Below are 13,969 nucleotides of genomic sequence, written 5' to 3' on the forward strand. Positions count from 1 at the left end.
TCCGCTCCGCCTATAAACAAGAGAGCGGATAAGAAATACTTCGTCCCGGCGAAGGGCATGGAGTTCCTGTTCAGTCACCCACAACCAAATTCTCTGGTGGTGGAATCGTCTCAACAGAGGTTGAAAACTTCTCAGTACAAGACAGGGGAAACGGACAAAGATGCCAAGAAGCTAGAGTTATTCGGCAGAAAGGTCTACTCCTCCTCTACCCTACTGTTGAGAATGGCAAATTATGCAGCACATCTAGCGAACCATAACTTTGACAATTACTCCAGGCTGACTTCCCTCATGGACTCGCTTCCAGAGGATAAGAAGCTGGTGCTGAAGGCCATCGTGCAGCAAGGCTACGCAGCCTCAAGGACAGGAGTTCAGATCGCCCTGGATGTAGCAGATACGGCGGCACGCTCAACGGCTATGGCAGTGGTTATGCGCAGGGAATCCTGGCTTCAGACATCGGGTATCCCGAGGGATCTGCAGGCGAAGATCGTTGATCTCCCCTTTGACACACAGAAGTTGTTTGCTGAATCAACTGATTCGGTCCTTCATTCCAGTAAGGACTCAAGGGCTACTCTCAGAACCTTGGGGATTTATACCCCTCCATACAGGAAGAAAAAGTATTACCCTCAGCAAAGACGATACCCGTATCAACCCCAGCGTGCTCACTACCAAAGGGGCTACGAGCAAGGGTGGCATCAACAGCACCAACAGTACAGAACTCCCAGGTGACGTTCCCAACAGAGCCATGCCTCCTCGGGGCAGGGCCAAAGGCAACAAGTTTGACGGACAGATCGAGGGCTGCACTATCACTACCATCGCGCAATGTCATCCAAAGCTAATGTTCCATCATCACCTCCAACCATTCTACGCCCAGTGGCAAAAGATCACCACAGACAAATGGGTACTGGAGATCATAGCCACGGGTTACACGATCCCCTTCCAGTCGCTCCCACCGCCACGACCTCCACCCAGGGCCCATCTAAAGGACGCCTCCCACGAAGCAAGACTCAAGCAGGAGGTGGACCATCTTATGCTTATAGGGGCAGTGGAAAGAGTGCCGGAGCAACTCCAAGGGAAAGGGTTCTATTCAAGATACTTCCTTACAGAGAAAAAAACAGGAGGCTGGAGGCCCATCCTAGATCTTCGAGGCCTCAATCGGTACTTGCGCAAACAATGCTTTTGGATGATCACAGTCGCCTCTATACTTACGGCACTGGACGATGGAGATTGGTTCGCAGCCCTCGACTTACAAGACGCGTATTTCCATATAACAATCCACCCGGCTCACAGACGTGTTCTCCGGTTTATGGTCAGCAAAGAACATTTCCAATACAAGGTTCTGCCGTTCGGCCTCTCCTCGGCCCCCAGAGTATTTACCAAGACCCTGGCAGTGGTGTCAGCCTACCTGCACAGACAGGGGGTGTTTATATTCCCATATCTGGACGACTGCCTACTGAAAGGGGCCTCGAAGGAAGAGGTACTATGCATGATACGCGTTACAGCACGCACGTTCTCTTCGCTGGGCCTGGTCATCAACCTGGCGAAGTCAAAGATCGACCCCACACAGGACATGGAGTTCATAGGGGCACGTATAAACTCCATCACAGCAAGGGTTTATCTACCAGATGCCCGCTTTCGCGCCATTGGTTCCCTCGTACAAGTCATCACCTTCAGCCCCACGGTGCCGGTTCTAACGTGCTTACAGCTGCTAGGCCATATGGCAGCAGCAACATTCGTAGTACAGAAAGCCAGATTGCATATGCGCAGCATGCAGCACTGGCTGGTGACCATCTACAAACTGGCAGCACACACCGTCCACAGGGTGGTGTCGCCCACGACAGAGGTGCGCAGATCCCTGCAATGGTGGGTGAACCCCAAGAACATGCTAACAGGGGTACCCTTTCATCAACCACAAATATCTATCTTTCTCACCACCGACGCCTCCCACATAGGGTGGGGAGCACACATGGGCGAAAAGGTGACGCAGGGACTGTGGTCCCCTACGGAACAGTCGCTGCACATAAATATACTGGAGCTCAGAGCAGTGTTCAACGCCTGCAAACACTTTCGAGACCATATACAAGGCAAAGTAGTTGGGATCAATACAGACAATACCTCCACCATGTTTTATATAAATCGGCAAGGAGGAGCTCGATCCCGTGCCTTTATGTGCGGAAGCAGTCCGCCTGTGGAACTGGTGCATCGCCAACAATATAACTTTGAAAGCCTCATATTTACCAGGCGCTCCCAACGTGCAGGCAGACCAGTTGCGCAGGCACTTCGCACTCACACACGAGTGGCAGATCCGTTCCGATCTGCTACGGCCAATTTTTCATGCATGGGGGTTTCCCCAGATAGACCTGTTTGCCACTCATCGCAACAAGAAGTGCCCACAATACTGCTCCAGGGCAGGACTGGGACGGGGGTCCCTGGAGGACGCATTCGTGATCTCGTGGAAGGGCCCCCTGCTCTACGCATTTCCTCCCACAGTGCTAATCCACAAGGTCTTGCAGAAAGCCAGGAGAGAGAGAGCCCGCATGATCCTAGTAGTCCCAACTTGGGATCGACAGCAATGGTTCCCCTTACTCCTGCGCATGTCAGACTGCCCACCGATGCCCCTTACGGTGGCGCCGGACCTGCTGTCACAAGCCCAGGGGTCTATAGTGCACCCACACCCCCAAAGCCTGCGACTGCAAGCATGGTTAATCCATGGCTCAGCTCCTTAGAGAGCACATGTACGGAGGGTGTGCAACAAGTCCTAGAAAGTAGCAGAAGGACTTCCACCAAAAAGACCTACAAGCAGAAATGGACTCGATTCACTGCATGGTGTTCTACCAAGCAATTAGCTCCCCTTGCTGTGCCTATACCTGTAATATTAGAATACTTACTGGACCTCAAAAGAGGCGGACTCTCCCTATCCTCATTGAAGGTCCACCTTGCCGCTATATCGGCTTTCTGACACGAAGAGGAAGGGCCCATGGTGTTCGCCCATCCCATGGTTACCAGGTTCCTGAAGGGGCTGGTAAACCTGTACCCCCCTTGGAAACCGCTTCCACCTTCGTGGAGCTTGGACCTGGTGCTTAACGCGCTAACGGAACCACCGTTTGAACCCTTAGCCACAGTTTCCCTCCGTCTCCTTACGATAAAGACGACCTTCCTTCTTGCAATCACGTCAGCTCGCAGGGTGAGCGAGCTCGCGGCAGTTATGGCAATGCCACCCTGCACGGTATTTTCGAAGGAAGCGGTAACCTTACGGCTGCATCCAGCCTTTGTTCCGAAAGTTTCTTCAGAGTTTCATATTAACGAACCTATAGTCTTACCCTCGTTTTATCCAAAGCCTCATAACTCCAACAAAGAGGCGCGCCTACACCTGGACGTGAGGAGGGCGCTGGCTTTTTATATAGACAGGACTAAGTCCTTCTGAAAAACGGATAGACTCCTAGTCTCTCTCGCTCCCAGATCAAAAGGAGAAGGTCTCTCTTCGCAGAGAATCTCGAAGCACATCGTATCCTGTATAAAAATGTGCTACGAACTTAGAAAGACTCCTTTACTGGCCCCGCCTAGGGCTCACTCCACCAGGGTGGTGGCGGCATCAACAGCCTTTTTCAAGGGCATTGTGCTAAAAGACATCTGCAGAGCGGCGACATGGTCATCCTATGACACCTTCGCCAAGCATTATGCCCTACACAGGGTATTCCAAGAGGATACCCATCTCTCGACAGCGGTCCTTTCGGGGGCAAGCTGCACATAACCCGATTACCTACCTCCTTTCTTGGGTTACTGCTGGGTAGTCACCTATCGTGGAGCACCCACGGGGACACTTGTGGAAGAAAGAGAAGTTACTCACCATAGTAACGATGGTTCTTTGAGATGTGTCCCCGTGGGTGCTCCACCACCCGTCCATCCTCCCCGCTTCGGATCTCTGTTTAGTGTGTGGTCAAGGAACTGGCGGGGACCGGAGCGCGCACGTGGCCGGGAGCGCACAAGGGAGCGACGCGTGCCGGTGCATGCGCGGTCCGGCAGAAACTGCTGGAAAGATCCGATCTGCAGCGCCGGGGCGAGCCCGACACCTATCGTGGAGCACCCATGGGGACACATCTCGAAGAACCATCGTTACTATGATGAGTAACTTCTCTTTATTAGTTGGTGAGCTTTCATGGGACAGACCTTCTTCTTCAGATCTGGAAAATCCTGATAAATGATAACTGAGATTAAGCGAATTTCACAGAAGGATAGAAAAAAATAAAAATTATAGCTGTAGCCCTGATTTATTTTACCGCTTAATTTTTTTTATTTCTAGTCCATATATTTTAATAAAGTTTTAAACTGTTTTGTCTCAGTATCCTGTCATACCCCCAGAGGTTCTATGTATATTCTATGCAGCCAGATTATGGGACAAGAACGTTATTGTATTCTGATCAGTTCAGTTGGTGAGCCAACAACCCATGCTATCCAAATTAATAATATTAACCATCCTTAATTCAGGCTACACTCACTAAGGTACTTACCAATGGAATGTTAACCATCCTTAAAAAAACTACAAAGCTTGTAAATGGTAATCATAAAGTCCCTCAGCTGAAAGAGCAAATGATGAACTAGCTTAGCAGTAAACATATTCTGAAATAGCTGTGAGTGTACTGTTTAGAACCCTATTTGCAAATCACTTTCCAACTTGGTTATAGAGATGGGTACAAATCTGAGCCCTGCTGGATGTGAACCTGCTGTTCTGAGAAGCCAAACGGGAGAGTGCTCTGCTCTATCGACAGAGCTGCTGGACTGCCCAGCCGCTCTCTTAACAAAACAGGCACCCGGAAGCACAGCAGACAGGGCTGCCCATTGTTCTGGATGCCCTGTTTGTCAAGAGGCAGCCCCTGAGAGTATCAACACAGCTTTTCTACTGACAGAATCTGTCAACAGCAGCGTTATGCCTCATGGCTGAAAGGCAGAATGCTGCCAGCGAACATGCTGAGTTTTGTTGACAAACTGTGACAAAATGTATTTTGCACATGGACGTTCCACCAGTTTTGTTGATAAATCTGGGGATTTGTCAGCAGACCTCACTGGTGTAACTGTAGCCATCCTCTGTTTTTGTACCAAAGGAACATAAGCAGAAATGAAGTGGAAAACAAATAGTAAGGGTGCCACAGAGTAAATCTAAAATTTATGAATTGTTCCTTATGGGGAGGAACTGTGTTTAAAAGTTTAGCAAGTCTTAGTTATCCAAAAGTAGTTTGATTTCAAGACATGTTTCTTGAAATACTTTTCTAGGGCTTGATTGGATTAAAGACTCCAACTAGCCTTTTTGCATCCCTAAACTAGACAGATTTTTGGGCATCTTTCCTTTCTCTTTATGAGCAGAAGACATTGAACTTGACTGGGAGATGCCTACAGGCTCCTCCTGATAAACCTTATGGTGTGTGCTAGGTGATTCATAGCATGTCAAAACTACATGGGGAAGAACTACGCACATAAAATATTAGTTACTGAACGTAAAAGCAGTACTAACCTGGTAAAACAGTTCTTCCCACGCTTGTAGTCATGTGCTTCCAGGTAAGAGTCCACTTTACGTACACTGTAGGTTGAAGTGAATGAAGGTGTAAGCAGCAGTGCAAGTTATAGGGATTAATAATATTAATGAATAATACTTAGCTCTTACACAGCATTCCATCCACGGCGAATTCAAACTAGAAACTCCATTGCCAGAAGTCTCTAAATATAGTCTGGAGCAGGGAAGCTGTGTGACTCCTGAATAGCACTTGCTGTGCATGGAGAGGGCAGCTTCCAAGGGGGTGAGTGGAGAACCTGGGTGTAAAGGGAATAGGCAGCTTTGGCTCAGATCTCCCCCCTCAGAAAACTGGAATATTTTTGAATAATGTTTTTCACTTACGATATTACAAGATCCCAGAAAGTAACTTCTGTAAAACCTCTATGACTGTATACACTTCTAGTACGTTATATCATTTTACCAATCACTATTCCACTCAGCTTTTTCATTAACCTCTCTTATGCACACTCATTGCATGACTGTTTTAAACTTCTGTATATTTAAAAAAAAAAAATACAGTCCCCAGAAATTCCTGCAGATGGGTCTGGAAGGGCTGTGGAATAGAAGGTGCTAAATAGACATAAGTGTTTTGTGGGCAAATACCAAAGGCTTAAGGAGAACAAGTACTTCCATGATATTGTGTTTCATTTTCTTTCAGGATGAATCTGTGCAGCCATTAATGCAGCCAAGCAAAATTCACGTCCTAATCTTGGTACTTCATGGTGGAAACATCCTGGACACGGGAAGTGGTGACCAGAATTCTAAACAAGGAGATGTCAATACTATCACAACAGTGTTTGACACAGTAATGAGGGTGCATTACCCAGCTGCTCTTGGACACATTGTAATCAAGCTAGTTCCTTGCCCAGCCATCTGCTCAGAAGCCTTTTCACTGGTATCCAAGTAAGTTAGTGTTTCTTTATCTTGGAGAGGAGTACATTTGTAAAATTTTACTCTTTGTTATAGTGCATCTCTAATCAGCACTGTGGGGTATGCTCTGTCCTTGATGAGGGTGCATAATGTTGATGAGCGCTACCACGCACTTTGAGAGGGCACTTTATTAATTAACTATGAAGCCTTCCAATCACAATTTCATACATGGCAATAACGAATACAATAGCAATGCAGTACGAGTTTTGCAATTGATTTATTCAAACTCATCAAATAAGTACTTAAACTTGAATTTAAAGAGTTATTGTCTAAGGGTCCTTCAGACTGTATGTGTTCTCTGAGGGTTTAGGTTTAAGGGGGCAAATAACTGCATTTTCCCCAGCTCTAGGGAATTTGTACCAACAAGAGAACATGCTGCTTTTGTACGTTGAGAGATTGTTTTATTATGACCTGAAACTGATTGCGCTGGCTGCAAATGGTGAATTCATAATGCAAGCCTCTGTCTCTTTCCTCTCCTCTCCTGATATTCAGCCTCAGCCCTTACAGTTATGATGAAGGGTGCCTCTCCAATAGTCAGGATCACATTCCACTCGCTGCACTTCCTCTGTTAGCAACGTCATCCCCACAGTATCAGGAGGCAGTAGCCACGGTGATTTTGAGAGCCAATCAGGCTTACAGCGAGTTCATTAAATCACCAGAAGGCACATCATTTACTGGCCAGGTGAGTACACTGCTGTTTTAGTAACAATAAAATGAAGAGCAAGCAAAGCCATTTTCCTCTGAATCTCTGTTTTTATTAATCTCTTGGAAGAGTTGGGAAAACTGAGAATGCTAGGCTAGTATATGAACGTGTTTTCCTGGGTGTTTTGCTTTGTTCTTAAGAAAGAGATTTCCCCTGATTTTACACTTCTTATTGGAGACTGACTTTTAAAAGGAGAAAATGCAAATTAGAGCAAAGAAGTTTAGGTATAAAAACATGTTGTTTAAACAAAATTCCCCAGAGGTGTGAGGCACCAGTCCAAATGAGATGTCAGAAATGCGCTTTCTCTCTTTTAAGTACTCATCTAGCCCCCATTACTGTAATATTGGAGATCCTCTTAATCTTTAATTTGTCTGTCCTCATAACACCCCAGAGGTAGGCCAGTGCTATTATCTCTGTGTTACAGATGGGAAACTGAGGTGTGGAGGGGCTAAGTGAGTTGCCTACGGTTGCACAGGCATTTTGTGAGAAGTGACTTAAATCTGTGCCTCCTGAAACCCAGGGTGGTTCTCTATCCACTGGATTGTCACTTCACCATGTATCACAGGTGCTTCTGTCTCTCCCCAACATTTCACAACCTCCCATGTGGGAAAACATTATCTTAGATCCCTCCTCAAGCCAGAAATGCCGGAAACCTTCTAGGGTCGCTAACAGCTTGGTAGAGACGAACTCACCTGAGATATGCTGGCCCATAATTCCGTAACTGCTTGGGGTAGTGAGAGCCCCTAGACAGACATCTGATTAAGTGGTGATGCTGATAAATATGTGAAGGATATCATGGTCCCCGTTTCCTGGGTTTAGATGCTTTAGTCCTTCGCCTAGTGTTTCTGTGAATTCAAAGTGAGGGAGATTGTTTGGGTTGCTCCTGCCTCTGGTTGCTCTTTCAGGTGTGTTTGGTAGGGGACTGCGTAGGAGGAATCCTGGGATTCGATGCCTTATGTTACAGCAATCAAACTGTGTCTGAGAGCCAAAACAGCAGCCGACGAGGGAGTGTAGTGAGCGTGCAGGTAATGCAGCCTACCAGGAACCACTCACGATAATGCTGTTAGCTGTAGAACTTCCCTGTCTAGCTCCAGGCAGAAGGGATAGTTCCACCTTTAACCTTTCCCTGTTCTACCTGCAGTCACCCCACTATGCCTGGGCATGGGCGCTATGGAGGACTGGTTGGGACTCTGATAGTGATGCCCTGATATCAGCTGTAGTCACCTCTGCCACCCACTTGTCAAAGCATAAGAATACCTTCTTAAAAACAGGCTGTTTCCAATTTCCTTAGGCCTGCCATCGGAAAGAACAAAGCTCCATTTTCCAGTCTCAGGGAGGGCATGGGCACACTGTGGGCGCATGCTTCTTGTAACCACTGTTGGGCTCGGCTTTGCCCAATCCTGCTGTGTTGTATTGTTCTGTATGGTACACTAGCCTAGTAGCTGTAGAAATGCTATTTGGCTTCAGGCTTGAATACAAGAAATCCCATGTGAAACCAGGCTTTTTAGCTCATGTGTCAAGTGAAAGTTCATTACTCGTTCAAAATCCTGAGTAATTTGCCTAGGATCCTCAAACCCTATTCTCCCTGACAGCACGAGTGAAGATTCAGGTTGTTCAGAGCTGTCCCGTCCATAGGACGAAGTGGGACAGCTGCCCAAGACCCTGCACTTTTGGGGCCTGTGCAGTGGCCCCAGCTGTTCTGTGGGGGGAAGGATTATCTGGAGTAGAAGGCAGTGGCAGCAGCTACAAGGGGTCATCTCCCTTTGGCCCGACACTCACCATGCGGGTGGCACAAGCGGCAGCCTGGACCACTCTGCTGCACCCTCCTGGCTCAGTGAACCCCACTGCTCTGTGGCAGTGGGAAGTGGCCTCTGCTCCCCCGCACCCTTGGAGAAACAGTGCTCAGTGGCCTGGAGGATGCAGCAGTGTGGAGCAGCCTACTGCTCATGCCTTGCCTTGAGTGGGGGGGAGAACCACAGAGAGGGACCTCCTGCTGCTGCTGCCCTGTCCTGCCCCAGGTCATCCCCTGCCCACGTGGTCAGAGAAGGGTTGAGGAGGCGGGGTGGGGGTGCAGCAGGGGAGCCAGCCTGCTGTGTGTGGGGGTGGGTTATCCAGGGCCTTGCTGCTTGGGCACTGGGAGAGGTTACCCTAGGCCCTACTTTCCCACAGGAAAGCTCCAAAGTTGTTAGTGTCCTGTTTAAACTTTTGGTTGTGTGAGGTAAGTAAAGTAGGAAAACGTCAGGAGGGCACCTAGCTAGGGAAGGTGTGTTAGGAGGTTGAGAGCTGAGGTGGATTTGAACTGGAAGAAATGGGGAGGCAGTGGGGTTGACGGAGGAGGGAGTGTCTAATGTGGCTGCACCTGATGCATATGTGTGTGTACTTCAAATCCTAGGACACTGACCTCTTGTCTCCTGGAATAATTGTGAACAACAGTTACTGTTCCAGTGGTTCCAACCTGGAGGCCAGCCGACACCTCAGCAGAAGCAACATTGATATTCCTCGTAGCAATGGGGAGGATCCAAAGAAGCAGCTGCCCCGGAAAAGGAGTGATTCCTCAACCTACGAAATGGATACCATAAAGCAACATCAGGCATTCCTTTCAAGGTAAGGTTTCCAAGGAACAGTGAGTCAGGAATGCCTGGGGGTGGGGGCGGGACCTGTGTGCCGTTTTAATGTTGTTTTGTAACCCTGGGATGGTGAAGCCGAGGAAGGGTGTTAAAGAAATCAGATGTGTTCTGATTCCATGGGTGAGTGTGGGCTTCACAGAGGAATTACCAGCAGCGTTGTGTTGCACCATGCAATCTTGAGGACAAAATGAACCATGACCTGCTGCTGTGCTGTCCCCACGTTACAGTGGAGGGGAAATAGCCGCATAAGAGTAGCGTGAGGTTGGTGGTTGTTTTTTTTTGCCATGTTACCTGCAGCCAAATGGAGCATCCTTAAGTACAGGGCTCTGTGGGTCTGAACAGTAACCCCGTGTCCTTCCCAAGGACATAGGGCCCTTTGCTACCATTCTGGAGTCACAAGTCTAGGCAGTAGTCCCTTGCTCCCAGGCACAGGGTTTGGGATACTCTAAGTTGAGGTGGGCAGTCCAAGAATTTGATAACTGGTCAAGGGCTGCACTCTTCCATGATATTATTGGAGGAGGTGCAAGGTCAGGGATGGAGGCTGAGTGCAGAAGGGAGCTCAGGGTAGGGAGAGAGGATGTGGGGACTGGGAGGGAGTTTGGGTGAAGGAGAGGGTTGTGACCTGGGGCCTGGGAATTGGGGTGCATGAGCCGGGAAGCAGTATCAGTACAGGAGAGGATTCTGACTTGGAGGAGGGCATAGGAGGGGGTGCAGGGTCTGGGGGGGAATCAAAAGAGCCAAAGCTGCCTCTGGCCTGCACATCCATGTGTACCCCTCACTGAGATGGAGCCTTTCAGTTACACCAGAAGTTGGTTCAGTTTCTTCTTCTATATTGAGGCCCTTAAATAGCATAATACTGAACTATTTTAATAGTTCTCCAGACAATTGCTCAATACAGTAAAATTACTTTCATTCGGCCTCTGATGGTCTGGAAATCCTGATGGTCTGGCATCCCCCGAGATACAGAGACTTTGAAATTTATGTAAGTCGGAGTGCTTGGGTGGTGGGTTGGGGCCATGGGATGGGGGGCTGAGGAGTTAAGCCTGAGGTGGGGTAGGGCTGCATGGGGACCGGGGGGTGGAGTTGGGCCAGGCATGCAGGGGTTGGAGCTGGGGTGTGCAGGGGAGGTGAAGCTGCAGGAGCACGGGGTTGAAGAAGCTGAGAAGTGTGGGTTGGGGGAGCTGGAGAGGCGTGGTGGTGCAGAAGCTGCAGGAGCATGGGGGGGTGAAGAACGCGAGAAGCGCGGGAGTGTTGAAGAAGCTGCAGGAGCACAGGGCAGAGAAGAAGCTGGGGATGCGCAGGAGTGGTAAACTCCAATGTTGGGGGTTGAACTAGGGCATGGGGATTATGGTGATGTCCAGTAGTCTAGAAAATTTGGTAATCCAGTACCTGTCTGATTCTGAACATACTGGATTAAAGGAATTTTACTATATATGGAGAGTAATTCAGTTAATAACAGAGGAAGCTCCTGTTACCATTTAGGTATTGTCCAAGGAGTGCATCTTTGAAGCAGGACCTGGTATCTTGATTGCTGCATTTCCATTTGCTTGTGGAACTGGGATAGTTCTAGAAATTTTCTGTTGATCCTTCCCTTTCATCAGGTGACAAATAATGACACCTATAAGCAACTCCTAGCCTCATTTTCCTACTCCAGGCAGGGTCCTCTTTCCATTCCAACTTGGGGGCTTGGACTCAACACCTTTGAGCTTTTCAGTAAAAGAAGCAGCTGTGAAAGTGAACGGCAGTGCAGCATGGAGCTGCTGTATTATAAAAGACAGCTGCAGTTAGGAAAACCAGTAAGTTCTTTCCAGCAGGCTAATGAAAGGCAATCAGTGTCTTGTCATAACTTATTGGGGCAGCCTCCTGTATGAGACAGGCAAATGCCAACCAAACCAAAATGTATTGCTTTCTTCTCCTTGCTTGCTCTAGAAAGTGTGGGGGATGTATCCTGGACTGACCTAAGGAAGATAGCCATATTTGGCATCTGGCAAACAGCTTCCTGGTGGTTTGTTTTTGGTTTTCTTTTTTTTGGGTAGGGATACTGACAGCACATTGTGTGTACCCCTCTCTGAGTGCAGTTTGGGGGTACAGCAAGTTACATTATTGAGCTAACCTGTTTACACTCTGCTTCTGGTGGTTGATTACGGAACATCAGGATAACAAGTACAATCTCCTATTGCTGCATAACTTTATCACTGGTATCAGTTTTCGTTATGAAAACCAAGGCATGATGTAACATGGTTACATGACTTAGTGCAGAGACATTGGCAGGAGAGAGACCCAAGTTTTCCTAATGAGCACAGCAAATGTATGTCATTCAAGCAGCCTGGCATATGGTGATCTTTCCATCAGTGCCCAGATCAGACTCCAACACATGCCAAAGACAGATTAATTTTCATTCGTGTGTTAGGCTTATCCGCTTCTTTGGGACAATGCCCAGCAAAGCCATCGTCTGGTGAGACGACCACACTGTTATTTGGAAATTCAGCTACAGTATTTCTGCTTGTGTTGTTTTTATATTTTTGTCAATTAGTTGACTTACTACTAAACCCAATTCGATCCTGTCCAATGAATGCAGCTGTTGCTTTCTAAAGGGAGAACAGAACCATGTGGATTACTTGAGGCGTGATGGATTCTGGTTCCCCCTCAGAGTTCATTTCCTTTGATTCCCTAAAGGGCTCTTGCATGTCTGCTAGAATGAGGAAAAACTACCGAGCAGCTTATTAGATAGAGTTTGTGTGTTCTCTCCCACAACCACCCTGAGGGAGGCTGAGGGAAAGTGCTTGGAATGGAACAGAAATTGGAACCCATCTAGAAAATCCATTCCTGCCATAATATGCCATGACTTACATCTGCCTGTTACGTTCTTGGTTCATTTGAATCAAGCTCTTAGTGGACTGGTTCTTTATGAGAGTGAACTTGTTGCTTATCTAGTTATCTTAGGTATAGATATTTCACTAGGAGAGTGGGAAAGATTTTGGAATGGGTTACCTAGAGGGGTGGTAGAGTCTTCTTCCCTCGAGGTCTTCAAGTCCTGGTTTGACAAAGCCCTGGTTGGGATGATTTAGTTGGGACTGGTCCTGTTTTCAGCAGGCTGTTGGACTTGATGACCTCCTGAAGTCTCTTCCAATCCTATGACTCTATGATAAGACTAATGCGCTGCAGCCCTGACAGCTAAAACTATTCTAATTTTGCCAGAGGATTGTTCTTTTGCACACGCACACTAACATCATGCATTCTAGCAGTGCGACCTCACGGAGACTTGTTTGTATCACAGGAAGGGAAACGTGCTCATTTTAGCTGTCATTGCTTTTCACAGTCTTGCTGCCACTGTTTTGACTTTCTCAGTAATTTGTGTGCATAGCATAGGCAAGCTTCATAACTTGCTTGCATTGGTAACCGAAACTGTAGACGTAGAGCTGGGCGTGCAATACGATGGAAAAGTTTTAATAGTGTCCGTCTGGATTGGCAGCCAGCAGCGGTACTGCCTCTGGGACGCTGCCTTACTCACCATCATGAGAAAATAAAATCAGAGTGAAACCAATTTACCTTCTTCCCAACTGTATTTGCCATTTCCAGCTATTAATTTGTCAGACTGGCCTTCCCAAGTCAAGGATGCCTGGAAGGGCAGCTGCTCCCATCTCCCAGATGGCCTAGTACACACAGCCATGTTCCACTAGGGACTCCGAGGCAGCACTAGCCTCAGGACTTCACTGCACAGCCTGGTAGCTGCTATGCTTTCAGAGGTGTCCCTAATGAATGAGCACATGCTCCATGTAGAGGCAAGGCAAATTGCTGTGACCCCTCTGCCCCAGAACTGACAAGGACAACGTTATTTGGGTCATTCCTGACTAGGCCAGTAGAACTTTTCTGTCAGACCGTTTAGGCCATGTAATTCGTCCCTCATGTTTTGTAGCAAAATTCTTTCAATTGTGTTACAGACAGCTTCAAAATATTCTTTTGGGATTGATCAGCATTTTGTTTTAATTCCTCCTGCTGTTGATGATGATGATAATAATAATACAACCAGTTTGTCTTGGTCCAACTCTATAGGTCTCATAAAATTATAATTGAGACTCAGATCCATAGAGTCAGGGGGAAATTTTCCCTAAAGTAATCTTTCTAGTTCATACGTTGTGATATGTAGCATCTGATACCTCACAGTCC

At 47.6% G+C, this 13,969-nt stretch overlaps 1 protein-coding gene and 1 long non-coding RNA gene across 6 annotated transcripts in view; one reads left to right on the forward strand and one right to left on the reverse strand.

The window, feature by feature from the left end:
• The window catches only part of PITPNM2 (phosphatidylinositol transfer protein membrane associated 2), a 230,574-nt gene that overhangs the window by 181,880 nt on the left and 34,725 nt on the right, over positions 1–13,969 (forward strand). For all 5 annotated transcript variants that reach the window (XM_075012768.1, XM_075012770.1, XM_075012769.1 and 2 more), the window contains exons 11-14: positions 6,201–6,445; positions 6,965–7,154; positions 8,081–8,200; positions 9,568–9,779. In XM_075012768.1, the coding sequence (XP_074868869.1) occupies positions 6,201–6,445; positions 6,965–7,154; positions 8,081–8,200; positions 9,568–9,779 (767 nt within the window). The remainder of the gene's footprint in view (positions 1–6,200; positions 6,446–6,964; positions 7,155–8,080; positions 8,201–9,567; positions 9,780–13,969) is intronic.
• Positions 7,828–13,038, reverse strand: LOC142022682 (uncharacterized). Its single transcript, XR_012648021.1, has 3 exons — positions 12,794–13,038; positions 9,577–9,734; positions 7,828–8,020 (listed from the first exon to the last, which is right to left on the reverse strand). It is a non-coding gene; the product is annotated as an uncharacterized LOC142022682 (long non-coding RNA).

Source organism: Carettochelys insculpta, chromosome 18, assembly GCF_033958435.1.
Source record: "Carettochelys insculpta isolate YL-2023 chromosome 18, ASM3395843v1, whole genome shotgun sequence".
Lineage (NCBI taxonomy): Eukaryota > Metazoa > Chordata > Testudines > Carettochelyidae > Carettochelys > Carettochelys insculpta.